At 44.8% G+C, this 27,661-nt stretch overlaps 1 protein-coding gene across 2 annotated transcripts; it reads left to right on the top strand.

Moving 5' to 3' along the window:
- The first annotated feature begins 786 nt into the window (after positions 1-786).
- WRAP73 (WD repeat containing, antisense to TP73) lies at positions 787-27,597 on the top strand. 2 transcript variants are annotated; one of them, XM_049877700.1, is made up of 12 exons: positions 787-1,099; positions 10,461-10,613; positions 11,196-11,312; positions 16,147-16,219; positions 17,908-18,011; positions 18,862-18,948; positions 19,326-19,460; positions 19,575-19,652; positions 24,188-24,293; positions 25,371-25,496; positions 26,091-26,282; positions 26,652-27,597. In XM_049877700.1, the coding sequence occupies exons 1-12, from the start codon at positions 1,031-1,033 to the stop codon at positions 26,768-26,770; spliced, it is 1,359 nt and encodes a 452-aa protein (XP_049733657.1). In that variant the 5' UTR covers positions 787-1,030; the 3' UTR covers positions 26,771-27,597. The 2 variants fall into 2 exon arrangements, with proteins under 2 accessions (XP_049733657.1, XP_049733656.1); XM_049877699.1 differs by having other exon boundaries at positions 26,091-26,745.
- The last annotated feature ends 64 nt before the right edge of the window (positions 27,598-27,661 follow it).

Below are 27,661 nucleotides of genomic sequence, written 5' to 3'. Positions count from 1 at the left end.
TCTTCTTCTGAATCCAGCTTGAATTTCTGGTAGTTCCCTGTCAGTGAACTGCTGCAACGTAATAAATATATTACCATGCTTGGTGAAGTAGAGGGTCAGCAAAAAAGGAGGAAGACCCTCAACAGGATGGATTGTGGCAGTGGCTGCAACAACGGGTTCAAACACAACACTCACTTGATGGCAAGGAGCTTGGGTATACTTATATGCACATGTATATGCAGGACAGCCAGTTAAATATGAATTTCAGATAAATGAGTAATTCTCCCATGCAATATTTTGGAACATACTTATACTATAAAATTATTCTTTGTTTACTTGAAATTCAGTCTAACTGGGAGTCCTGCATTTTATCTGCCATTCCCAGCTGTAGAGGACGCCCTGAGACCACCATCCCTTGGGGTAAGCAAACCAAACCAACCCTGTTGCCGTGCAGTCAATGCCGACTCACAGCAACCCTATAGGACAGAGTAGAACCGCGCCATACAGTTTCCAAGGAGTGCCCAGTGGATTCGAACTGCTGACCTCTTGGTTAGCAGCTGTAGCACGTAACCACTAGGCCACCAAGGTGTCCTCCTTTGGGGTAAACCCAAACCAATCAACCCATTGCTGTCGAGTCGATTGCCGTCGAGTCGATGGTAGGGCTCGGAAATTCCGGGCGGGGAGAAGTGTGGACTGGCTCCTTTAAGGCGCAGCGCGCGGAGCTGCAGTGAACTATAAGTCCCACAATGCCGTGCGGCCATCCGGGGCCCTGATAGGCTGTGCTCGCTTCCCGCCTTCCCCGGGTTTCCGGCTGTGGAGTCCGGCGGGCCGCGGTTGGGAACCGCAGCGGCTACGGTGGGCGGCCTGGCGGAGGCTGACCCTGAGAGTCAGACCCGGACCTGGGCGGGCCGGCGGGCTTCCTGGCTTGCGGGTGCGGGTCCAGCCTGGGCACGGCCTCGGTCCGCCGGCCTCTCTCCAGCAGAGGCGGCCTCGTCGCCGGGGGCTGCTGAGGCGGGACCCCGGCCCTTGGGCCCTCGGGGCGGCGGCTGCCATGAACTTTTCCGAGGTCTTTAAGCTGTCCGGCCTGCTCAGCAAGTTCTCCCCGGACGGAAAGTACCTGGTGAGAGCCAGGGCCCCTTGCCCGGGAGGTCCGTCCAGGGCAACGCCAAAATGGGCGCTAAGGGGTGAGGGGGAGGTGGGGCGCGATGGCGGGCGCCACTCTCAACTGTTGTGACTTGCTGGGGCGGCGCCGTTGGCCGGGGTGGAGGTAGACTCTGGGCTCTGAATGCGGATCGAGCCCGGCGCCCCCCACCTGCTTCGTGAAAGGCGGGGAGAAGCGGTGCCTGCCTCGGGGGGACTTTGCTGGGGGCTGGCGGCCAGTGTAGCGTGTAGGGCAGTAGCACGTTGCTAGTTTGTCAGAGAAAGGCAAATGCATACTAACTGCGTTGGCTTGTAAGCTGGTAAGTGGTGCGGCTACTTTCTGTTGTCTTTTCCAATAATTTAAACTATTACCATTCTATCCTAGAAGCTCTGCTTAAGCGCGGAGCTGCTAATAGATTGGCAGTCGGAACTAGGGCTTTGAACTAGTTCTGCCCGAGTTATTTAAATTATTATTAAATTATTAAAATTGAGGTGAAGCGGAACCCTAGGATTAAAAAAAAAAAAAAAAAAAAAAAGGATAGAACAGAAGAAATTACAGGTCGAGGCCCTGGAATGGGACTCAGAAGAGGCGAAGTGACCCCTTTCAGGAGACTGGTGTGTGAGATTGGATGATTGGTAGAATTGTGGAGTTGGACCCACCTTCAGAGTGGCACCTCGCTGCCGTCTTGCAGCAGCCTGCCATCTGCTGTTTCTTGGACTCTGCAGGGCTATGCAGGTTTGGTTGCTATGCAATGCTAGGTTGCCCTTGTTTTCTAAGAGAGAGATTGAAGTTTCTAGCAGGGCTTCACCCATAACCTTTCCCGTTCTGCTTCACCCACATTTAAAAAATCCAGGTCCTTTTGGGTTTCCCTTCCGTGGTTGGCCATGACTGAACTGGGGAGAACAGGTTCGAAGATCTGGTTCAAACACGTACAGTGGTTCTGCAGGAGAAAGACCTGGCTAAAAAAAAAAAAAAAAGATTGCATCCTAGGAAACCTTATGGAGCACTTCTACACTGTGACACGGGGTCGCTGCGAGTCAGAAATCCACTAGATGGCAAGTAAGGACAATAACAAAAGCCTTCTATCCCTAGATGAAAATAGTTGTCAGAGATGTTCATTCTGTGGGTGCTTAAATCATCAAGCTTTTCTGAACATGAAACTTAACGTTGCAAAATGTGCCATTTTGACTGCTGTGTATCTTCAGGGTCATGGGAGGGCGGTGTAATTGTCATTGAAAAGCCATTAAGAAAAAAAATGCCTTTTAGACCATTTATTTAGCTTCATTTACACCATTCTCTATTAATAGACAGTGGTTCACGACTCTACGTTTGAGCCTTGATTAACGTTCCTATTGCTCTGGTCTAGGTCTTTGAGAATGTAACTCTCAAGTTGCGTATTTACCTTCATTGTAGAGGTATTGTAAATTATATAAAATGGCATTCAGCTACAAAATAAAAAACGTAATTGGCTTAAAGGACACCACAGAAACCTTGATATATTTTTCAAAGTGCCCACCTATAAATTCGTTTCTTTTTAAATACCATTTATGGAAATTCCAATAAATTATAAAGTGACAGGTGATGCTTGCGTGCTTAAATTTGGCACTTTTTTCGCTTTTACACCCTGATCAAAAACTGGATAATAATCTGATACTAGAATCATGTTCTTGAAAGCTCTGGCCTAAATACGAGATAAAGCATTGTTGTTGGGTGCTGTCAAGTTGGTTCTGACTCGTAGCAGCCCTGTGCACAACAGAATGAAACACTGCCTGATCCTGCGCCATCCTCACAATCGTTGTTATGCTTGAGCCCGTCATTGCAGCCACCATGTCAATCCATCTTGTTGAGGGTCTTCCTCTTTTTTGCTCACCCTCTACTTTACCAAGCATGACGTCCTTCTCCAGGGACTGATCCTTCCTGATAACATGTCCAAAGTATGTGAGACGAGGTCTCGCCATCCTTACTTCTAAGGAGCATTCACATTGTACTTCCTCCAAGACAGATTTGTTCATTCTTTTGGCAGTCCATGGTATATTTAATAATCTTCGTCAACACCATAATTCAAAGGCATCAATTCTTCTTTCTTCCTTATTCACTGCCCAGCTTTTGCATATATATGAGACGATTGAAAACACCATGGCTTGGGTAAGGCATACCTTAGTCTTCAAGGTGATAGCTTTATTTTTTAACACTTTAAAGAGGTCTCTTGCAGCAGATTTACCCAATATGATGCATCGTTTGATTTCTCGACTGCTGCTTCCGTGGTTATTGATTGAGGAGCCAAGTAAATGAAGCCCTTGACAACTTCAGTTTTTTCTCCCTTTGTCATGATGTTGCTTATTGGTCCAGTTGTGAGGATTTTTGTTTCCTTTATGTTGAGGTGTAATCCATACTGGAGGCTGTAGTCAAGTGCTTGAAGTCCCCTTGTATGTCAGCAAGCAAGGTTTTGCTGAAATCTTTAATCCACATGGTACCTCCTTCTTCTATTTGAATGACTGCGTCTTGATCTATGTGTGGGTTCCTCATGAGCACCATTAAGTGTTCTGGAATTCCTGTTCTTTCTAGTGTGATCCATAATTCGTTATGGTCCATACAGTCGAATGACTTTGCATAGTTAATAAAACATGGGTAAACATCTTTCTGGTTGTTCTCTGCTTTCAGCCAGGATCCATCTGACATCAGCAATGATATTCCTCATTCCACGTCCTCTTCTGAATCTGACTTGAATTTCTGGCAGTTCCCTGTTGATGTACTGCTGCAACTGCTTTTGAATGATCTTCAGCAAAATTTTACTGACATCATCGCTGATGTCAGATGGATCCTGGCTAAAAGCAGAGAATACCAGAAAGGTGTTTACCTGTGTTTTATTGTCCATGCAAAGGCATTTGACTATGTGGATCATAGCAAATTATGGATAACATTGGGAAGAATGGGAATTGCAGCACACTTGACTTTGCTTGTGAGGAACCTATACATAGATCAAGAGGCAGTTGTTCGAGCAGAACAAGGGGATGCTGGGTGGATTAAAGTCAGGAAAGGTATGTATCAGGGTTGTATCCTTTCACCATACTTATTGAGCTTGTTAAAAAAAAAAAAAACTGTTGCCGTCGAGTCGATTCCGACTCGTAGTGACCCTACAGGTCAGAATAGAACTGCTCCATAGAGTTTCCAAGGAGCATCTGGTGGATTTGAACTGCCAGCCTCTGGTTAGCAGACATAGCTCTTAACCACTATGCCACCAGGGTTTCCAATTGAGTCTGTGTCCTATGCAAATAATCTCAGAAGCTGGACTGTATGAAGAAGAACGGGGCATCAGGTTTGGAGGAAGACTTAACAACCTGCATTATACAGATGACACAACCGGGCTTGCTGAAAGTGAAGAGGACTTGAAGCACTTACGATGAAGATCAAAGACCACAGCCTTCAGTATGAATTATACCTCAACATAAAGAAAACAAAAAGCATCACAAGTAAACCAATATGTAACATCTTGGTAAATGAAGAAAAGACTGAAGTTGACAAGGATTTCATTTTACTTGGATCCACGATCAACACTTATGGAAGCAGCAGTCAAGATATCAAAAGATGCATTGCATTGGGCAAATCTGCTGTAAAAGACCTCTTTAAAGTATTGAAAAGCAAAGATGTCACCTTGAAGACTAAAGTGTCCCTGACCTGATCACCTCATATGCATGCTGAAACTGAAGGATGAATGAGACCAAAGAAGAATTGACACCTTCGAATTGTAGTGTTGGTGAAGAATAGTAAGTGTACCACAGACCACCAAAAGAACAAACAAATCTGTCTTGGAAGAAGTGCAACCAGAATGCTTCTTAGAAGCAAGGATGGTGAGACTACATCTCACATACTTTGAACATATTATCAGGAGGGACCAGCCCCTGGAGAAGGACATCATGCTTGGTAAAGTAGAGGATCAACGAAAAGGAAGAAGACCATCAAGGAGATGGATTGACACAGTGGCTGCAGCAGCGGGCTCAAGCATAACAATGATCATGAGGATGGCGCAGGACTGGACAGTGTTTTATTCTGTTGTACCTAGGGTCGCTGTGAGTTGGAACTGACTTGATGGCACCTAACACAACATAGATTTCTAGTTGGTAGGCCAGGTAGCTGTTTTCCAAATTTCTTGTCATAGATGTGTGAGCACTTCTAGTGCTGTATCTGCTTGTTGAAACATCTCAATTGGTATTTCTTCACTTCCTGGAGCCTTGTTTTTTGCCACTGTCTTCAGTGGAGCTTGGACTTCTTCCTTTAATACCATTGGTTCCTTTTTTCTTTTTTTAATTTTTATTGTGCTTTAAGTGGAAGTTTACGCATCAAGTCAGTCTCTCATACAAAACCTTATATACACCTTGCTATATACTCCTAGTTGCTCTCCTCCTAATGAGACAGCAGATTCCTTCTCTCCACCCTGTGTTTCCACGTCCATTCAGCCAGCTTCTGTTCCCTCGGCCTTCACCTCTCCCCTCAGACAGGAGCTGCCCAGATAGTTTCATGTGTCTACTTGATCCAAGAAGCCCCTCCTCACTAGTATCATTTTCTGTCTTGTAGTCCAGTCCAATCCCTGTCTGAAGAGGTAGCTTCAAGAATGGTTCCTGTCTTGGGCTAACAGAAGGTCTGGGGACCATGACCTCCAGGATCCCTCTGGTCTCAGACCATTAAGTCTGGTCTTTTTATGAGAACTTGGGGTCTGCATCCCACTGCTCTCCTGCTCCGTCAGGGATTCTCTGTTGTGCTCCCTGTCATGGCAGTCATCGGTTGTAGCTGGACACCATCTAGTTCTTCTGGTCTCAGGCTGATGTAGTCTCTGATTTATGTGGCCCATTCTGACTTTTGGGCTCATACTTATCTTGTGTCTTTGGTGTTCTTCATTCTCCTTTGCTCTAGGCAGGTTGAGACCAATTGTTGCATCTTAGATGGCCGCTTGCTAACGTTTAAGACCCCAGATGCCACTCTCCAAAATAATACCATTGGTTCTTGATCATATGTTACCTCTCGAAATGGCTTACCGTCGACCAGTTCTTTTTGGTACAGTGCCTTGTCTGCTCCTTTTATCTTCTTTTGATGCTTCCTGCATCATTCGGTATTTTGCCCATAGAATCCTTCATTATTGAAACTTGTGGCTTGAATTTTTTCTTCAGTTCTTTCAGCTTGAGAAATGCTAGCATGTTCTCCCCTTTTGGTTTTCTAACTTCAGGTCTTTGCACATGTCATTATAGTACTTTATCTTCTCCAGCCACCCTTTGAAATCTTCAACTGTTTTACTTCATCATTTCTTTGTTTGCTTTAGGTACTGGATGTTCTAGAGCTAGTTTCAGAGTCTCTTTTGATATCCATTTTGGTATTTCCTGTCTTTTTAATCACTTCTTCCTTTCTGTATGTATGATGTCCTTGATGTCATTCTACAACTCGTCTGGTCTTTGCTCACTAGTGTTCAATACGTCAGATCTGTTCTTGAGATGATCTCTAAATTCAGGTGGGATAAACTCGTGGTTATACTCAAGGTTGTACTTTGGCTCTCGTGGACTTGGAATTTTCTTCAGCTTCAACTTGAATTTGTATAAGCACTGATGATCTGTTTTGCCTTGGGCCCCTGGCCTTGTTCTGACTGGTGATACTGAGGTTTTCCATTGTCTATTTCCACAGATGTAGTCGATTTGTTTCCTGTATATTCCATCTGGCGAGGTCCATGCGTATAGTCACCATTTATGTTGTTGAATAAAGGTATTTGCAATGAAGAATGTGTTGGTCTTGCAAAGTTCTATCATGCGATCTCTGGCATCATTTCTGTCATCGAGGCCGTATTTTTCAGCTACTGATCCTTCTTTGTTTCTAACTTTAGTATTCCAGTCTCCAGTAATTATCAGTGTATCCTGATTGCATGTTCGATTAAGTTCAGACTGCAGAAGTTGGTAAAAATCTTCGGTTTCTTCATCTTTGGCCTTGTGGTTGGTGAGTAAGTTTGAATAATATTAGTAATAATATTAGCCTGTCTTCCTTGTAGGCTGTCTTGGTCATCTAGTGCTGTTATAATTGAAATACCACAAATGGATGGCTTTAACAAAGAGAAATTTATTTCCTCATAGTAAAGTAGGCTAAAAGTCCAAATTCAGGGAGTTGGCTCCAGGGAAAGGCTTTCTCTCTGTCTTCTCTGGAAGAAGGTTCTTGTCCTCAATCTTCCCCTGGTTGAGGAGCTTCTCAGGTGCAGGGACCCTGGGTCCAGAGGATGCACTCTGCTCCTGGTGCTGCTTTCTTGGTGGTATGAGGTTCCCAACTCTCTGCTTGCTTCCCTTTCCTTTTATCTCTTGTAAGATAAAAGGTGGTGCAGGCCACACCCCAGGGAAACTCCTTTTACATTGGATCAGGAATGTGACCTTAGTAAGGGTGTTACAGTTCCACCCTAATCCTCTGTAACATAAAATTACAATCACAAAATGGAGGACAGCCAAAAAAACTGGGAATCATGGTCCAGCCAAATTGATACACACATTTTTTGAGGGGACATAATTCAACCCGTGACACAGGTATATGAGTATTTTCCTATCACAGACAGTGTTGTACTTCAGGATAGATCTTGAAACATTTGTGTTGATGATGCACAGGATGACATCCCGCTTCAGGTTGTCATTCCTGGCACAGTAGACTACATGACCGTCTGATTCAGAATGGCCGATAGCAGTCCATTTCAGCTCACTAATGCCTAGGATATCGATGTTTATGCATTCCCTTTCATTTTTGACAATTTCCAATTTTCCTAGATTCATACTTCTTACATTCCACATTCCAATTATTAATGGATGTTTGCAGCTGTTTATTGTTTTCTTCTCATTTTGAGTCGTGCCACATCAGCAAATGAGGGTCTCGAAAGCTGGACTTCATCCATGTCATTAAAGTTGACTCTACATTGAGGAGGCTACTCTTCCCCAGTTGTCTTTTGAGTGCCTTCCAACCAGAGGGACTCATCTTCCGGCACTGTATCAGACAGTGTTCTGCTGCTATTCGTAACATTTCCACTGGCTAATTCTTTTCAGAAGTAGATCACCAGGCCCTTCTTCTAATCTGTCTTAGTCTGGAAGCTCAGCTGAAACATGTCCACCATGGGTGACCCTGCTGATTTTTGACTACCGGTGGCATAGCTCCCAGCATCGCAGCAACACACAAGCCACCATGGTGAACAAACTGACATGCTTAAATTTGACACTTTTTTGTTTTTACACTCTGAGCAAAATATTGTGAGAAACTTGGCAATAATCTGATACTAGGATCACGTTCTTGAAAGCTCAGGCCTAAATACAAGATAAAGTACATGTTGTCGTTTTTGTCATCTGCAGCAGATTTTATATTATTTCCCAAGTGTTGGTAAAATTATTCCATTTAATAAAGAATTAATTTAACTGATCACAGTTTTCAGGGTTCCAGTATGAAAAAATAAGTATTGTGATACATATTTATTCCAATCTGCAATTGTTCTCCCTCTTTCCTTTTTCTGTGGAAAACTAATGTGACTTTTAAAAATGGAAGCTCATAAAACACAAACTACTCATCGAGTTTGAACTCGATAGGTACAAAAATGAAGCAGTCAACATTAATGTCTGCATATGCCTATCTTTGGGGGAGCAGATGGCAAGGGCTTTATCCTGCGGAGCCACTGCGTGTGTCTCAACCAGGGTTTTGAACTACTTCTGCCTGCTTCAGTCATGGCTGACAAAGGGAAACTCAAAAGGTCCCGAATTTTTTAAATGTGGGTCAAGCGGAACAGGAAAGATTATGGGTCGAAGCGCCGCTGGAAAGTTAATTTCTCTCTTAAGAATTGGGGGCAGCCTGCATGTTGCACAGTAATCAAATCCCTTGACTTGCAGAGTCCGAGATAGCAGTGGGCCCATAGCTCAAAGATGGCAGGGTGCGCTGTGAATGTGTGTCAATCTCCATATTCCTGCCAATAATCTGGTCCCACACATCAGGCTCCTGAAAGGGCTCACTACACCTCTTCCAAGTCTCCCATTCCAGGGCTTCCATCTGTAATTTTTTCTGTTCCGTTTACGGTTCCACTTCACCCAAATTGTACAAACTTGGGTCTCTTCTAATTTTGCTTCCATGACAATGACGGAACTGGGCAGAACCAGTTTGAAGTCCTGGTTCTAACTGCCAGTGTTTCTATTAGCACCCCAGCGCTTAACTAGGGCTCCTAGGATAGAATGCTAGTAGTTTAAATTATTTATTCTCCCTGTGGGGAGAACGGGTAAGGAGAATTGGAGAAGACAACAGAAAGTAGCCACACCACTTACCAGCTTACAAAATAACGGGTTTACGATGCCTTTGTCTTTCTGGGACAGTCTTAACGACGTGTCATGGCCCCACATGCTACACTGGCGCCACCTTGTGTCAGCCCCACAAAGTCCCCGTGGAGGCAGGCACTGCTCCTACCTACCTTTCTCAAAGTGGCCCCTGGGGCAGCGAGGCTGGGACTGCTTGAGTCCCACAGCTAGGGGGCACCAGGCCCTATCCAATGCAGATCACAGAGCCTGGGTTATTAGCCCATATCTAAGGAAATAATTTCTACATCTGTGTATACCTGTTTGCTTAGATGTGGTCATTATTAACAAATATGAACAGGAAGAAATATTGACCTTCTATTGGTTTGGCTCTGAGTTAGACCCCACAAAAGGCACTTTTGTGGTTCTTAATCGCAACTGCGAGGCCTCTTTCTTACCCTTAATAAATTCAAGGAAGTTTTCTAAAATTGACAAAACTAGGAGACAAGTTGGTTTTTAGTTGGTTATTAGTTCACAATAGATCTTTTGCCCAGTTCTGTTTTCTACTTGAGTTTAGTTTTTAACATGTAATTAAGAAAGGACTAGAAAATTAAGTTCCAGTTCCCGTCAAGTTGATTCTGACTCCCGGCAACCTCACGTGTGTCAGAGTAGAACTGTGCTCCATAGTGATTTTTCGGAAGTAGATTGCGAAGAGCCTTTGAATGGACCTGAACCTCCATCCAGCCTTTTGGTTGGCAGCTGAGTGCATAAACTGTTTGCACCACCCAGGGACTCCAGAAAATTAAGTAGAGAGCTTGAAAATAATGTTATACTTTTATAGTAGGGTATCACAAAATTTTAAAACCTAGTTTGTATGTTTCTACTTAATCTTTATTAATTCATCTTATTTTTAGAATGGGTTACATAACTGATAAACATAAAATTAGCTAGGTAGGAAGCCTGTCTGAAAGCTGGGGAGGAGGCAGTTACTGCATATGGGAGAGTTTTTACGTCCTGAAAGCTCACTTTAGAACACAGAACATCAAGTGTTCTATTTTCATGTTTAGGCTTCGTGTGTCCAGTACCGTCTAGTGGTCCGAGATGTGAACACACTTCAGATCCTTCAGCTGTACACATGCCTGGACCAGATCCAGCACATAGAGTGGTCAGCCGACTCTCTCTTTATCCTGTGCGCCATGTACAAACGAGGGCTTGTGCAGGTTAGTGCTGCCTGTCCTGGTGGGGATGATGAAGCCCTCCCAAGAATGTCACTGAGAGGGAATGGTTTTGCTCTGTGCCCTCCCAATTTAAAAAATAAAAAAAGAATTTAGTTTAAAGCCAGTTTCTTTTAAAATTTAATAGATCTCTTATAGTTTAAATACTTTTTAAATGAGGAAGTTCCAGAATACTCTTTGTCAGTGAGTATAACTCAGCAATGGGAAGTGTGTGCAGACAGCTGTCTAGCAACTTGGGCATTATGTCTTTTAGGAAGTGTTAAGGTATAGAGTTTTGTTATGGGCCTGAAGTTTAGTTAAATGAGGTATTAGGGACAGCAAAGTGAGTAAGCAGTTTAAACAACAACAGTAACAACAAAATGAAATCAGCAAGCTATATGGCTTGCTTTTGTAGTAGAATCTAGGCCCAGTCCTTCATAATGAAAGATTTCTAAAGATACTCTGTACTTTGACTAGATGCAGTTGATGTTCATTCAGTTCTTTAAAGCTAGGTGCTGTCCCTTGGAGAGATGTTGCTCTGGTGTCCTGATTAGTTTGTAATCCTGTGTTTCCCTTTTGTGAATTTAGGTCTGGTCCTTGGAACAGCCAGATTGGCACTGCAAGATAGACGAGGGCTCGGCAGGCCTGGTGGCTTCGTGCTGGAGCCCAGATGGTCGCCACATCCTCAATACAACTGAGTTCCATGTAAGTGCAGTTCCCTGAACCCGCTTCATTAGTAAGTGTGACTCTGCACCTCTCACTCCTGAAATAACCTAGGTACTTTCAAGTGGGTGTTTCTTGTATATAGCTAAGCTTCAGGGCATTAAAAACCTGTATTACTACAGAATATCCTTGCTCAGTTTTTTTTTCTTTTTAGTAATGCGTGTTTTCGGTGAAAGGTTACACAGCAAATTAGGTTTCTGTTCAACGGTTTCTGCACAAATTATTCATTGACATCAGTTGACTTTTCACAATGTGTCAGCATTCTCATTATTTCTGTTCTGGTTGTTCTATTTACAGTACTCTAGTGTCCCTATCCCCTTCTCATCTTTGATTTAATTGTTGACCATTTGGTGACTATTTGGTGTCATATAGATTTTTTTTTTTTTTTTACTAGATTTTTTTAAAGGAGTGCAGTACTCACAGTTGATCTTTATTTTATGAGCCCATCTGTTATTTAGCTAAAAGGTGACCTCAGGGGTAGTTTTGGTTCAGGGTTTAAAGAGTATATATCAGGGCGGTAGGCTTGGGGAGCACTCTAACGGTAACCAGTTCGGGAAGTCTGGACTTTTGAAGAATTTGAGTTCCGTTCCACATTTTTCTCCCATTCTATCACCATCCATCTAATGTGACCCTGATCAGAATGGTCAGTAGTGGTAGCTGGGCACTGGCTTGCATTTATCACTTTCTTAAGTTTCTTTTGAAAAGCAGAACTTTTTAGTTTTGATTGGCTCTAATGGATCCTTAGAAGCAAGGATGGTGAGACTACGTCTCACATACTCTGGATGTCTTATCAGGAGGGATTAGTCAGTCCCTGGAGAAGGCCATCATGCTTGGTAAAGTAGAGGGTCAGCAGAAAAGAAGAAGACCCTCAACAAGATGGATTGCCACAGTGGCTGCAACAGTGGGCTCAAGCATAGCAATGATTGTGAGGATGGCGCAGGACCAGGCAGAGTTTGGTTCTGTTGCACATAGGGTTGCTATGAGTTGGAACCAACTTACTTGATGGCACCTAACAACAACAACTAATGGATCCATTGTATTCTTTTATGATTTGTGCATTTTATGTCCTATATAAGAAATCTTTGCCTAAACCAAGGTCAGAAGGATTTTTTTCTTTGTTTTCTTCTAGAAGTTTTATAGTTTCATCTGTTAAATTTAGAGATATGATTCATTTTGAATGTATTTCTTTCTGCACAGAATTGACCTTTGCACATTTGTTGAAAATCGTTTGTCCGGGAGTGTGTGGGCCTGTCTCTGGACCCTCCGTTTTGTTTCATTGACCGCTGTGTCTCTTCTTGTGCCAACACCGCGCTCTTGTGACTGTGGTAGCTTCCTTGTAACTCTGGAAAGTCGGCCAGTGTGAGTTTTCCAACCCTGTTCTTCCTTTTCAAAGTCATTTGGCCATTTGGGGTCCTTGGCCTTTCCATATAAATGTCAGAATGACTCTGTAGACCAGTTTGGGGGTGATTGACAAAAAATATTGAGTCTTTGGATCCACAAACATGATATTTCTCTGTTTATTCAAGTCTTTTAAATTTTTTCTCAGTGGTATTTTCAGTGCATAGATCTTGTACATATTTTGTAAAATTTATCTCTAAGGTTTTAATTTTGTTTTAGTCAACACTCAATTATTTGTATTAATGCAAGGGTATCCTTGACTTTGGAGTTCACTAAGGTATATATACTTACACATGGGTGTATTCGACCTCTAAATGTATTTCACTTCTGACAAAATAGTGATATCACCTTCATTTCTCATTATGGTGGAGAATTTAGGTGAGCTGCTACAAATTGCTGTATTTGTTAACGTTAATTTCGCAAGCAGTCTAGGTTGAAAAAGATCGTTTTAAGTATTTTTGCTTAAGGACTGGCATTTTCCAGTTTGCCAGCAGTGTGGGCAATATCAGTAAAGTCATAAAAATGTGCTTATTTTTTATTATGTCAAGAAAACTTGAAAATATTATGGAAAAGGAGTGAGATGGGAAGATAAATCATGTTTCAAAAGTGAATGTTCTCTTGCAATTAGCATTTCAGCTCGTACTTAAATGCGATGATACTTGAAAGCGTAATGCAGCTCAGGAAGAACATGATTGCGAAGTCCCTGAAGGATGACCTTAGCCTTTTGGAGAGTGTTTGGACAGATGGGTTTCTAAAAAGTGAACTAAGATCTTAGGTTGAGTGCCAGCTGCGCGGCCCGTCACTCCCTGTGAACGGCACCCTGCTCGGTGCTGTGTCTCCCTTTGAGCTAGGGGTTTTGGTGGAGATGCCGGTGCAAGTTCTCAGCCCATGGAGTGGCCCTGACACAGCTCGTGAGCTGTTGGTTTGAGGGACAGTGGGCAGGGCAGGGTCTGCGTGTGATCACCTCACTGCCACTGGTGGTCACTTGTTTTTCCGGTCTGATAGCTGATGTTAATAGAGTCGATGGAGGTGTATGTTCAACTACCTCTGCTTTCTTGGATTTTTTAAAGTTAGAAAGAGTTGTCTTTTTTTTTTTCTTTTTTTAACATTTTTCTTTTGGTAGGGCATGAAGGGTAAAAATCAGATTTAAAGTGTTCTGTGTGTTTCCTGCCATTTTTGAGCGTGTCTCAGTGATGGTTGCCCCTCAGCTCCATGCACCCTAGTATTCCATGGCAGTAGACGCCGCTCACGGAGAAACGTGTATATACACCTACTTTCATTTTCCCATCTGCTCATCAAGAGAGCTTTGAAAGGTCAGTGTTCTGTTTTACAAACAGACTTCCGAGCTTCGGAAGTCAGTTCCCTTGACCGAGCACCTGCTGGCAGTAAGCATCAGGGTTAGGGTTTCAATCCCAGATCTGTTGGGTTGGAAATCTGTGCACTTCGCTTAGTTTACACCATGACCACCTCCTTGAGTTTGCTATGCCAGGGCCTCCGATGTGTGAGGTATGTTAGAGGAATTTAAACATTCTCCTCTTCAAATAGAAACAACCAGATTCGTATGATGTGTTGGTGCTGTCGCCTTAGAAGAGCCAGCGCGCGCTTCACTTTAATGTCAGCGCAGACGCTGTGCCCAGTGCGCCATAGCCATCATCTGGAGCCTGTTTAACTGATTCAGGAGGTGTGTTTACAGAACTTCTCTCCTGGTATGTGTGAGGTGTCCAGAGAGGCAGGCACAGACATCAGACTTTCTTTTCTAAGAACAGCTGATGGGGAGAAAATTTGTTCATTCACTTTTAACCCCTAACCTAAAGACTGGCCTAGCTTGCAGGAGTCACACTTGGTGTAGAAACGTGGAGCACTGTTTTAACCTCAGAGGAGTCCTACAGGTTTGTTAAAGCTATACTTACCTGATGGAGAGCAGGGTCCAGCCCATATTCCTCATCCTGGAACGGTGCCTAATGGAAACCTAGATTTGCCCATGTCCATTATCTCATCTGACATTTGAGCTGTGCTTATTAGAACGACCAGGCTGGGCCGCTTCTCCATGGAGGTGTGCTGGCGCTTTCTGTGCGTCTGCTGAGTTGTTTTGGCAACCGCTGCACTGGGGGATGGAGGACATTTTCAGAAATAAGAATTTGGGAATTCTGGTCAGGGGAGATTATTTGTTTTCATGGCTCTGTAAGGGGTCTAGGGAGGGAGTTTAGAAGTTTATAGAAATTCAATATTAAATGCATTTGTAGGCAGCGTGTTTATGAGTGCTTGCTATTTTTTAAATTCATAATTTACACATAAAACCAAAGAAAAAACCCCAAACCACTTGCCGTCAAGTCAGTTCCAACTCACAGTAACCCCATGTGTGTCAGAGTAAAACTGTGCTCCATAGGGTTTTCAATGGCTGATTTTTCAGAAGCAGCTCACCAGGCCATTCTTCTGAGACACCTCTGGGTGGACTCGAACCTCTAACCTTTCAGCTAGTAGTCGAGCGCTTAACCACTTGTGCCACCCAGGGACTCCTAATTTACATGTTACATATGTTCTGAGTGTATCAAATATTATAAATATCTTAAAATGAGAATGCAAAAGATCCCGTGTTTCTCCCTGAAGTGCCCCGTTTGAGTCTCTGCAGTGGCCAGCTCTCGGTGATCTGTGTTAGGACATTGCCTCCTTGCAGCCTTCTCGAGTAGTGCTAGTCAGCTGTCCACTACCTGTGTGGGAAGTAGCTGACAGCGGTCCCTTCAGAGGTTTTCCTATAGGAGCAGCCAGCACGGTAAGACCAACTCGTAGGGGTGAGGCAGTTGACCTCCCTATCTGAGCACTGAGCCTTCTTGCTGGGTGCTATAGGCACTGTGCACAGCTGTCTTGTGAAGCAGGGGTCTAGATCTGAGCTGCAGAGGCGTTCACGTTCATCCACGTGCACGGAGGACACAGAACCTTGTGACAAAGAGTCTCCTCTGACTACATAACCTTTTTTCAGGCTTAGGATAGTTCATTCTATTGCGCACGGGGTTGCTGTGAGTTGGAACCGACTTGATGGCACCTAACAACAACATAGTATGCAAACTTTGATTACTTGGAAATAGCTAACTAAAATTCATTTATATTTAGCTCTTTGTGTCACTCAAATAATATTGTTATAAAATGAAGATGAAATCCTAAAATTCATTTATATTTAGCTCTTTGTGTCACTCAAATAATATTGTTATAAAATGAAAATGAAATCCTAAGGAGCATTCAATTTGCTTTCGTAACAGTAAAATGTTAGTCTGGATACTTAAGAGAGATGACACCCATGGAACTGTTTTTCACTGTAGCAGTAAATCTGTTTATGTGGGTACTGAGTGTCTGAGATGGTCTTTCTGAAAATGTTAAATATATACCATTGCTCTTTTTTTCTTTTCCCTTTTTTCCCCAACAGCTGCGGATAACCGTCTGGTCCTTGTGTACAAAATCTGTATCTTATATCAAATATCCTAAAGCTTGTCAACAGGGTGAGTACATAAGTCCTATTCCAAAGCTATTTCTTTTCAGTTTTTTGTAACGTTTTTATCATTGAAATAGAAACATATGCAAAAGTAGCTTCAACGGTTTGTCAACTCATGTTATTCATTGTTGTTGTTAGGTGACGTCTAGTCGGTTCCGACTCAAAACGACGCTACGTACTACAGAACAAAACACTGCCCTGTCCCGCACCATCCTCATAATCGTTGCTATGCATGAGCCATCTTTGCAGCCACCATGTCAGTCCATCTCGTTGAGGGTCTTCCCCTTTTTCACTGACCCTCTACTTTACCAAACGTGATGTCCTTCTCCAGGGACTGGTCCCTTCTGATAACATGTCCAAAGTATGTGAGACAAAGTCTTGCCATCCGTGCTTCTAGGGAGCATTCTGGCTGTACTCCTTCCAAGAGAGACTTGCTTATTCTTCTGGCAGTCCATGGTATACTCCATACTCTCTGCCAGCACTATGATTCGAAGGCATTACTTCTTCTTTGGTCATCCTTATTCATTGTCCAGCTTTTGTGTAGGTATGAGGAGATTAAAAAGACCATGGCTTAGGTCTGGCGCACCTTAGTCCCCAAAATGACGTCTTTGCTTTCTAACACTTTAAAGAGGTCTTTTGCAGCAGATTTGCCCAATGCAATAATGTCATTAGATTTCTTGACTGCTGCTTCCATGGGTGTTGACTGCAGATCCAAGTAAAATGGGACCCTTGACAACCTCAATCTTTTCTCCATTTATCATGATGTTACTTATTGGTTCAGTTGTGAGGATTTTTGTTTTTATGTTTAGGTCTAATCCATACTGAAGACTGTAGTCTTTGAGCATGCCAGTGGTGGGGTGTAATTGGGTGATTTAGAGCTAAATGGATCTCCCACTCTGAAATCATGAAGTTACAGTAATACGTCTCTTTTGGTTAATAATCAGAGTGAATGTGTTACATAATTTGAATAACGTTTCCATTTTTCTCTGTTGCCATCAGAAATGTGGAAATAGCATCTGAATGAAAGGCAGTTGTAGGGTTTTAATTCTTACAGTGTGAACGCCGCTGTGCCTCCAGGCCGCATATGCGTTTCTCGGGTGAAGCAGTGGTTCCGTCACTGACGGGGCTCCTCTCGCTCCTGCCGTGTGCAGTTTGGCAAAGGCTCTTTAAGCCAATACAGACCCGGAAAATAGAGATTCACCTTTTTAACGAGTTTTCCTTCCAGCTGCTTGTCTTAAAAGTATTTCTTGCAAATAGTTCAATTCCGAAGTAAAAAATAAGAAATGTCATAACCAGCTGGCTTTTTATTAGCTGAAAATACCTCAGGATTTCCTGCAGTTTATTTCCTGAAAATGTGGTGATTCATAAGGCGCTGTATTTTTCCGTGACATTTTATGCCTCATCGGAGATGAGATTAGGCGGTATTACATTATTCAAAGATTCCTTGCAAATTGCTGCTCTGCGTATGCGTGTGAAATGAACGGAAGCATCTGTGTCTTCACCATCTGGTGAAAGCGAGACCACTGGCACCTTAATTGTCTCTCCTGTGTAAACGGAATATACTTTTCTAAAGAATTGCAGTGTTCTGCGTTTGTGCTTCTTCTGGCCTCTGTTTGCTTCTCCTTGTTCTTCTGTGAACATGGCTCCTGTGATCAGCTACTTCTTGATGTCAGCACAACTTAATCTGTCTGGTAGGAATCACCTTCACCAGGGATGGCCGCTACATGGCGCTGGCAGAGAGGCGGGACTGCAGGGACTACATCAGCATTTTCGTTTGCAGTGACTGGCAGCTCCTGAGGGTAAGACTTGTCCTCTGCCAGCTGGGATAATGTGGGCCTGTGACTGGGGAGGAAGTGGGTGAAATGTGTATCTCTAAGATTCCAGGGAACCTTTGGTGTCATGTGGGACAGTGTGATTCCCTATTTCCGCAGGGCAAGGGTGCTGTGTGTAACTTCAGGTAATACACCTGCTAGCCAAGTGTTCCCAAGACTTGGTGAAGATGGGGCATGCTGGGTGCTATAGATGCCATCAGATTCAAGCCATTTTCCCTTTTTTGATTTGTTTAATTTGGCATTTTTATATATGTATGCCCTTTTAGGAGGAGGAGTAAAACTGAACTTGACCTTGACTAAGTGTCTACTCTGTGCTGGACACAATTCCAGGTGCTGAGGGTACTTAGCCCGGCCCTCAAGTTGCTTGTAGTCTGAAGGTGGGACAGGTGGTTTCAGGGTGATCAGGTGTTCACGTGGAGATATGTATGGAATGCCGTTAGTATAGAGGAGGGTCCCTCATCACCCAGTGTCCTCAGAAGTGTTCCTGGAAGGGATCTTGTCTTACTTAAAGGAGTAAGACTCAGCCTGGGAAGAGAGGGTGAAGACGGTGTCTGGGCAGGGGAACAGCTCAAGCATGGCAGAACCCAAACAGAAGCCATCTCATGGGGTCGGCGGGGCTGCCGAATGCCAGCTGAGTGGTGCCCACGCGGAGTGTCTTCAGTGTAGAAGAGGCACAGTTGTAGACATTAGTGCCCATTTCTGTATAAAACAATGAGATTCCAAATGTGTTGAAAATCTCAGTTATAAAATAGGTGCGATGGTCTGTCTAACAAAATATTTCCAGAGTTTAATATGTCTTTCCCTCTCCTTTTGGAAGCACTTTGAGACCGACACCCAGGACCTTGTCGGGATCGAGTGGGCACCCAATGGCTGTGTGCTGGCTGTGTGGGACACCTGCCTGGAGGTATAAATATGACCCTGGGAGCTCTTTCCTCTTTTAAGAACTTTTACCTATAGTGTATTTATCTAATGCTTTTTGAATGCTGCAATTTGGTTAACCTTATTATACTTCAGAGGTTGAGCTGAAGAATTTTTATCAGCAAGTCATTAACTTTACACCCAGTTGCCCCCTTGTCATAGTGCTCACACTTTGCTGTGCTGGTTTTGCTTTATTAACTGGAGGGCAGTGCTGAGACCGCAGTGTTGCCACTCCCGTGCACCAGGACAGTCTTGACTACATGGTCTTCCACTGACTACCTGCTGCCCAGGCGGTCCCGCTCTGTATTGGCTGTCTCCAGCATGCCTGTGATGTTTAAATAACGACTGAAATATCTCGTCCAGTATAAGATCCTGCTGTACTCCTTGGATGGCCGGTTACTGTCGACCTACTCTGCGTATGAGTGGTCCCTGGGAGTCAAGTCTGTGACCTGGAGTCCCAGCAGCCAGTTCCTGGCCATCGGAAGCTATGATGGAAAGGTGAGACCCAGCAGTGCTCACGGTTCAAACCTGCTCTTTAGGGCTGGCTGCATGGGCCGGGGCATGAGGGGCCACTGTGGTGCTAATCCTTGCCTCATGGTGGTCTTTAACCAGGTGCGCATTCTAAATCATGTGACTTGGAAGATGATAACGGAGTTTGGGCATCCTGCAACCGTTAATAATCCCAAGATCGTAAGTGTGGCGTTTTGTGTTTCTGGTTGAGTGGTGGGAATAGAAAACTGCTCTTTCTTTTACATTATATATTGAAATATTATTTAACCAGAGACTTGAATCATCATAAATGCTTGTTAATGTTACATTTCAAATCTCATGCTCTACTCTTGGTCTTCTATTTTGCTTCTCCATGGTCCCCAAAGGGAGCGGTGTCTTTATTCCTAGCTTTTCCTTTATCCCTCCCCTCCTGACTCCCCACAATACCTCATTCTTGGGTCTATCCAGTTCTTGCCCTCTATGGGGTCTGTCCCTCTGCTCCTTTCTGGCTGTGAGCCCAGAGTGCGGTGCCCAGCAGGACAATAGATGCTACCCACTCTTCCTCGCACTCCCGCATCTGTCTTCGTGCTCGGTTCCTCAGATCCCTCATCCAGGCAGAAATGCACTGTGTGTGCTGCGCCCCCACCATGTAGTCCTCCTGCTGGAGGGGTCATCTCACCCAGTGTCTGCACCTTTCTGGGGAAACTGGCCAGGGATCATGGTTTTGTGTGATGATCAGAGTGAATAAGCTTTAACTTATTTTAGACAGGGTCTTCTGGACCTGATTTTTTTGAACATTGTTTCCCAACGTGTAAAACAACTCCTTATGTGTTATACTACCAAAAAAAACAAATTTGTTGCCATCGAGTCAATTCTGACTTATAGCAACCCTGTTGGACAGAGTAGAACTGCCCCATAGGGTGTCCGAGGAGCGGCTGGTAGATTCGAATTGCAGGCTTTGTTTGGTTAGCACCCAAGTTCTTAACCGCCCCTAAATTAAATGGTGGTGGTGGTGGCGTTATGTGCCTTCTAGTCTCTTCTGACTGAAAGTGATCCCATGTACAACAGAATAAAACACTGCCCGATCCTGCACCATCCTCACAGTCGTTATGATTGAGCGCATTGTTGCAGCCAGTGCATCAGTCCATCCCATTGAGGGTCTTCGTCTTTTTAGTTGGCCCTCTACTTTACCAAGCATGATGTCCTCTCCAGGGACTGATCCATCCTGATAACATGTCCAAAGTACATGAGACGTAGTCTTACCATCCTTGCTACCAGGGAGCATTACGGTTGTACTTCTTCCAAGACAGAATTGTTTGTTCTTTTGGCAGTCCATGGTATATTTAGTATTCTTTGCCAACACCATAATTCAAAAATGTCAGTTCTTCGGTCTTCCTTATTCACTGTCCAGCTTTCACGTGCATTTGAGGCGATTGAAAACACCATGGTTTGGGTCGGGCGCACCTTAGTCTTCAAGGTGACATCTTTGCTTTTCAGCGTTTTAAAGAGGTTTTTTGCAGCAGATTTGCCCAGTGCAATGCATCTTTTGATTTCTTGTCTGCTGCTTCCATGGGTGTTGATTGTGGATCCAGGTAAAACGAAATCCTTGACAACTTCAGTCTTTTCTCCATTTATCATATTGCTTATTGGTCCAGTTGTGAGGCTCTTTGTGTTCTTCATGTTGAGGTGTAATCCATACTGAAGGCTGTGGTGTTTGATCTTCATCAGTAAGTGCTTCAAGTCCTCTTCACTTTTCAGCAAGCAAGGTTATGTCATCTGCATATCGCAGGTTGCTAACAAATCTTCCTCCAGTCCTGATGCCCCGTTCTTCTTCCTATAGTCTAGCTTCTTGGATTATTTCTTCAGCATATAAATTGAATAGATATGGTGAAAGGATACAACCCTGATGCACACCTTTCCTGACTTTAAACCACGCAGTATCCTCTTGTTCTGTACAAATGACTGCCTCTTGACCATGTACAAGTTCCTCATGAGCACAATTAAGTGTTCTAGAATGGCTGTTTTTCACAATATTATCCATAATTTGTTATGATCCACACAAGTGAATGCCTTTGCATGGTCAGTAAAACACAGGTAAACATCTTTCTGGTATTCTCTGCTTTCAGCCGGGATCCATCTGACGTCAGCAATAATATCCCTGGTTGCATGTCCTCTTCCGAATCCAGCTTGAATTTCTGGCTGTTCCCTGTCAATATCCTGTTGCAGCTGCTTTTGAATGACCGTCAGCAAGATTTTACTTGTGTGTGACATTAATGATACTGTTCTATAATTTCCGCATTCGATTGGATCACGTTTCTTGGAAATAGGGATAAATATGGATCTCTTCCAGTTGGTTGGCTAGGTAGCTGTCTTCCAAATTTCTTGACATAGACAAGTGAGCATTTCCAGTGTTACATCCATGTGTGGAGACATCTCAATTGGTATTCGGTCAATTCCTGGAGCCTTGTTTTTCGCTAGTGCCTTCAGTGCAGCTTGGACTTCTTCCTTCAGTACCATCAGTTCCTGACCATATGCGACCTTCTGAAATGGCTGAATGAACGTCGACCAATTCATTTTGGTACAGTGACTCTGTGTATTCCATCCATCTTCTTTTAATGCTTTCTGTGTTGTTTAATATTTTCTCTGTAGAATCCTTACTATTGAAACTCAAGGCTTGAATTTTTTCTTCAATTCTTTCAGCTTGAGAAATGCCGAGTGTGTTTTTCCCTTTTGGTTTTCTACCTCCAGGTTTTTATACATGTCATTATAATACTTTGTCTTCTTGAGCCACCCTTCGAAATCTGTTCAGCTCCTTTACTTCATCATTTCTTCCTTTTGCTTAGCTACTTGACGTGTTCCAGAGCAAGTTTCAGAGTTTTCTGACATTTTGGTCTTTTCTTTCTTTCCTATCTTTTTAAGACCTCTTGCTTTCTTCAGGTCCGATGTCTTTGATGTCATTCCACAACTCGTGTGGTCTTCGGTCATTAGTGTTCAACATGTCAAATCTGTTCTTGAGATGGTTTCTAGATTCAGGTGGGATATGCTTAAGGTCATATTTTTGGCTCTCGTGGACTTGTTATGATTTTCTTTAGTTTCAAGTTGAACTTGGATATGAGTAATTGGTCTGTTCCACAGTCAGCCCCTAGACTTGTTCTGACTGATGATATTGAGCTTTTCCGTCATCTCTTCCCACAGGTGTAGTTGATTTGATTCTTGTGTATTTCATTCGGTGAGGTCCACATGTGTAGTTGCTGTTTATGTTGGTGAAAAAAGGTATTTGCAATAAAGAAGTCGTTGGTCTTGCAAAACTCTGTCATGCCATCTCCGGCACCATTTCTGTCATCAAGGCCGTATTTTCCAACTACCAGTCCTTCTTTGTTTCCATCTTTCGCATTCGAGTCACCAGTAATTATCGATGCACCCTGATTGCATATTTGATCAATTTCAGAATGCAGAAGTTGGTAAGAATCTTCAGTTTCTTCATCTTTGGCCTTAGTGGTTGATGTGTCAATCTGAATAATAGTCGTATTAACTGGTCTTCCTTGTAGGCATATGGATATTATCCTATCACAGACAACGTCGTATTTCAGAATACCTGGTGCCGTCGAGTTGATTCCAGCTCATAGTGACCCTACAGGACAGAGCAGAACTGCTCCATAGGGTTTCCAAGGAGTGCCTGGTGGCTTTGAACTGCTGACCTTTTGGTTAGCAGCCATAGCTCCTAACTACTGTGGCACTAGGATTTCCATTTCAGAATAGATCTTGAAATTTTCTTTTTGGCAATGAACCCAACGCCATTCTTTTTCAATTTGTCATTCCCAGGATAGTAGACCTTATGAGAGTCTGATTCAAAATGGCCAGTACTAGTCTATTTCAGCTCACTAATGCCTAGGATATCCATGTTTATGCCTTCCATTTCATCTTTGACGATTTCTGATTTTCCTAGATTCATACTTCGTACGTTCCATATTTCAATTATTACGGGATGTTTACAGCTCTTTTCATTTTGAGTCGTGCCACATCAGCAAGGTTGTGAAAGCTCGACTCCTTCCACATCATTAAGGTCGACTGTCACTTTGAGGGGAAACCCTGGTGGCGTAGTGGTTAAGTGCTACGGCTACTAACCCGAAGGTCAGCAGTTCAAATCCACCAGGCGCTCCTTGGAAACTCTATGGGGACAGTTTTACCCTGTCCTATAGGGTTGCTATGAGTTGGAATCAACTCGACGGCAATGAGTTTTTTTTGGTTTTATACTTTGAGGAGGCAGCTCTTCCCCAGTTGTATTTTCTGAGGGGTTCATCTTCCAGCACTATATCAAACAATGTTCTGCTGCAATTTGTAAGGTTTCCACTGGCTAACTCTTTTCAGAAGTAGACTGCCAAGCCTTTCTCCCTCGTCTGTCTTAGTCTGGAAGCTCAGCTGAAACCCGTCTGCTGTGGGTGACCCTGCTGGTATTTGAATATCAGTGGCATAGCTTTCAGCATCACAGCAATACATAAGCCTCCACGGTATGAAAAACTGACAGACGTGTGGGGGTTAGGAAAAATATAAGTGAATGTGTAACCCCCATATGTCTGAAGGGACACGGCACAGCTCCCTTATGACCGGGCCTAACACTGGGGATGGGGGTCAGCGTCTTACTCTTTTCACATTTGTGCTGTGTGGCTGTTTACCAGGTGCTTCCACGTGCACTGTCATAAGCCTGGTGCTGAACGTGGCTGTGCTTTCTCTTTCAGGTTGTCTATAAGGAGGCAGAGAAGAGTCCGAAGCTGGGGCTGGGGGCCCTTCCCTTCCCACCCCCAAGAGCAGTGGCCAGGCCTTTCTCCACCACGGAGACAAAATGTAAGGAGCAGAGGGGTTTTTTGCATGAAAACGAGTCCTTGTTCAAGTAAACTTCAGGTAGTGTTTATTTAGAAACACACATATGCACACACTGTATTCTTTTCCTGGTCACCTCTAGCCAGCATCTCTCAACCTGTTAATCTTCAGATTGTGCAGTGTTTGCAGTACTTGATTGACCACCTGTGCACTGTTTTTGTTGACTGAATGTAAGCTCTGGAAATCCAAATTTGCTAGCTTATACTCAGAGGGCACTATTCTTAAATAAATAACAGGATTTCTTGGGGTGAGCCAGAAAGGGGGTCAGGAGGCTCTCAAGGGTAAAGGATCAGACTAGACTGCTGGGTGCTTTGGATTCTGGCTGTGTGGCCTTAGGCAAGATGCATCTGTAAAATGGGCACAATGGGAGACCTGCCCCACAGAGACAGTGGGCGACCGAATGGGTTCTTAGGTAAAGGGAACACCTAGAACAGCAGCTGCTCCTTCCCAAGGCTCTGGAAATATCCGTGGGCTGGAGAGAGGCTCTGGAGCACCGCAGCAAGCCTCACCTGGACCAGCTTTATAACTTGTCAGAGCCTCCACTTCTGATCTTACACGGCTTTTTCTATGTTGGGAAAGTCTAAATCAGAAGAGTAAAGGGAAGGTTGCAGCAGATTGTAAACTAAGACGTTGGAGGAGAGGGGAGGTGCTGAGCGTCAGAGCTACCTGGGCTGTGCACCTGAATGCAGTCAGAACCAGGTGGTTCTGGGCGCTGTGGGCACCTCTTCCTGGCTCACCAGGCAGCAGGGGCACTGCTGCAGGAGGAGGGGATTACCTGCAGATTCTCAAGCAGCTCAGGGACAGCCCTTATGGGGAGGGGTGGTCAGGCTTCTTACCACACCAGGCTCCTCATTTGGCTAAAGAGTCGCCTCCATGTTTTGTTCAGGGCATGTTTTCTTTCCCTGTGGACTCAGCAGATGAGGGTCTGGAGCTTTCTCCTGGTTAGCAGACTGCCTGTGGGCTGGGCTTGTCCCCGCATTGGGGCTCAGGTTTTGGTCTCAGTATGGTGATTGCGGTGTGATTCTTCCTGCACTCTTCCAGACGAGATCGCCTCCCTGCCAGTCTCTCTGCAGACCCTGAAACCTGTCACCGACAGGGCGAACCCCAGGATTGGCATTGGCATGCTGGCCTTCAGCCCTGACAACTACTTCCTGGCAACAAGGAACGGTCAGTGTGCGGGGCTGTGGGTGAAGTGTGTGTGTGCCGGGTCTGTTCACTGGTACCCATGGTACCATGTGCACACGATTCAAAAAGGAAATGCCATAACATGGCTTCCCACACATCACTTCTGGCCTTGTTTCCTGCTGGGACACACACGTTCTGCTGGAGTAGCTCTTCTCTAAGGAGTTGGGCTTTATCTTTGTCTAAGCAACAGCTGGTCAGCAGTTTTGCTTACAGGCCTTCTGCTCTGCTTGCTTCTTTCTATTAAGTACAGAGCAGGGGTCCAGGGCATTCTCGGTACAAGCTGAGGATGGTTTTTACATTTTCAAAGGGTTGTAAAAAAACAAAGAAAAGCATGCATGTGGCCCACAGAGCCTAAAGCCTGGCACTTCACAGAGAATGAATGCTGACCCCTGTGAAGGACAGGAGTGATGGCCTAAAACATGACCCACGGTGACAGGAGCTAGAGCAGAATTCACACACTGACACAGCTTGCTCCCTTAGCTCCCATCTAAGGGGCAGATATCAGGAGAGCAGGGGTGGGGTTCAGCTGGGGACAACAGTGGTAGACACCAGGCCCTGTCACTACTGCTTTGTCAGACAATATCCCAAATGCCGTATGGATCTGGGACGTCCAGAAGCTCAGGCTGTTTGTGGTGCTGGAGCAGCTGGCCCCAGTGCGTACCTTCCAGTGGGACCCGCAGCAGGCCCGCCTGGCCATCTGCACAGGAGGCAGCCGCATCTACCTGTGGTCGCCGGTGGGCTGTGTGTCAGTGCAGGTGCCTGTGGAAGGTGAGTCTGTCCCAGCTGGCATGTGTGCTGCGGTAGAACGCAGTACAAATTGCCATCAGACACAGGTGAAACCATGTAAACGCGTTACTGCCTTTGAGTGTCAACTGAAGTTCATTCAGCATCTTTGGTAAAACTCCAGGCCTGCCCCCAGTGTGCCCACCTGATTCAGAGTGGCTCCTCACCTGAGCTTTGTAGGTGTTTTGAGGAGGACTGCAGTAGGAGAGAGAAGCCTGGCCCCAGGTCGAGGCAGCTTTGGGCTCACCAGGCCCCACTGCCTGGGTAGTAGGTCCCTGCAGGCCCATCTGCCTACCCCCAGACAAGGGCTGCTTGGGGACCTTGGTGGCCCTGCTTGACCCTGTGTCTCTGCAGGTGATTTCCACGTGCTCTCCCTGTGCTGGCATCTGAGTGGGGACTCCCTGGCCCTCCTCAGCAAGGACCACTTTTGCCTGTGTTTCCTGGAAACTGAGGAAGGGGCTGGCACAGCCTGAGGGCCTGGGCAGCCGTGCTGGGCTGGCCCAGAGCAGCGCTCAGCACCACCCACCAGGGGAAGGAGCGGAGCATCTCCGGGCTGCTCTATGACAGTCCACGTTAAATTATTTGATTTTATTTTTCTCTAGTGAGGCATTTTTGTAAATATGTATGGTATAAAACTAATTTTTATTACTTAAAATAAACATTTCTAGCTGATAAGATCGTGGACGCTTGTTTTCTTGAAGTTTAGGTCTCAGGAATGTTTTCTAGTTTTGTTTCTGGTTCATGGTTTTAGGGAAAATGACCCCCCTAGAGTAACTGAGCCCCAAGTAGCCAGTCTGCACCTCCCCTTTCCCCCAGACAGGCCCCCTGCGTTTGCTCCTTCTCCTCCTTTTGGTTTGCGACTCCTCACACGTGAGCCTGGGTTCCACATGGGGCATGTGTAGCCCCCTGTGGGGAGTTTACTTTAGAGAAGTGGGAGGAAGAGAGCCTGAAGCACCTTGAGGGCTGTGCTCAGACTGGCTGGGAGGGTGAGCTGGACCTGAGCTGCTGGCCAGTCCCTACAAGCATGGGGCCAAAGTGGGTCCCTAACCACTGAGTCATTTCTGCAAGATGTCCGTGTTCACCTAGACTCAAGGATCAGTGCCACAAATCCCTGCCTCAGCTGTCCTGCAATCACAGGAGCTCATCAGACTACCAACGCCCAGCCCCATCCCAAAGCACCCCCCTCAATTCAGGTGCTTCCGCCAGGAAGCCGAGGTGAAAGCCACCAGAGCACCGTTGGGATTCCAAACTGGGATCTGCTCATTATCCTTGTTTAAGGCTGGGCATCACCTGTCCCTTTGCAAAGAGAAGAACGGGTCAGTTAGTACCATCCTACGAATTTGGAATGTCCACGGCTATCAGTG

Source organism: Elephas maximus, chromosome 3 (assembly GCF_024166365.1).
Source record: "Elephas maximus indicus isolate mEleMax1 chromosome 3, mEleMax1 primary haplotype, whole genome shotgun sequence".
Taxonomy (NCBI): domain Eukaryota; kingdom Metazoa; phylum Chordata; class Mammalia; order Proboscidea; family Elephantidae; genus Elephas; species Elephas maximus.
This window is presented reverse-complemented; position numbering and strand designations above follow the sequence as displayed.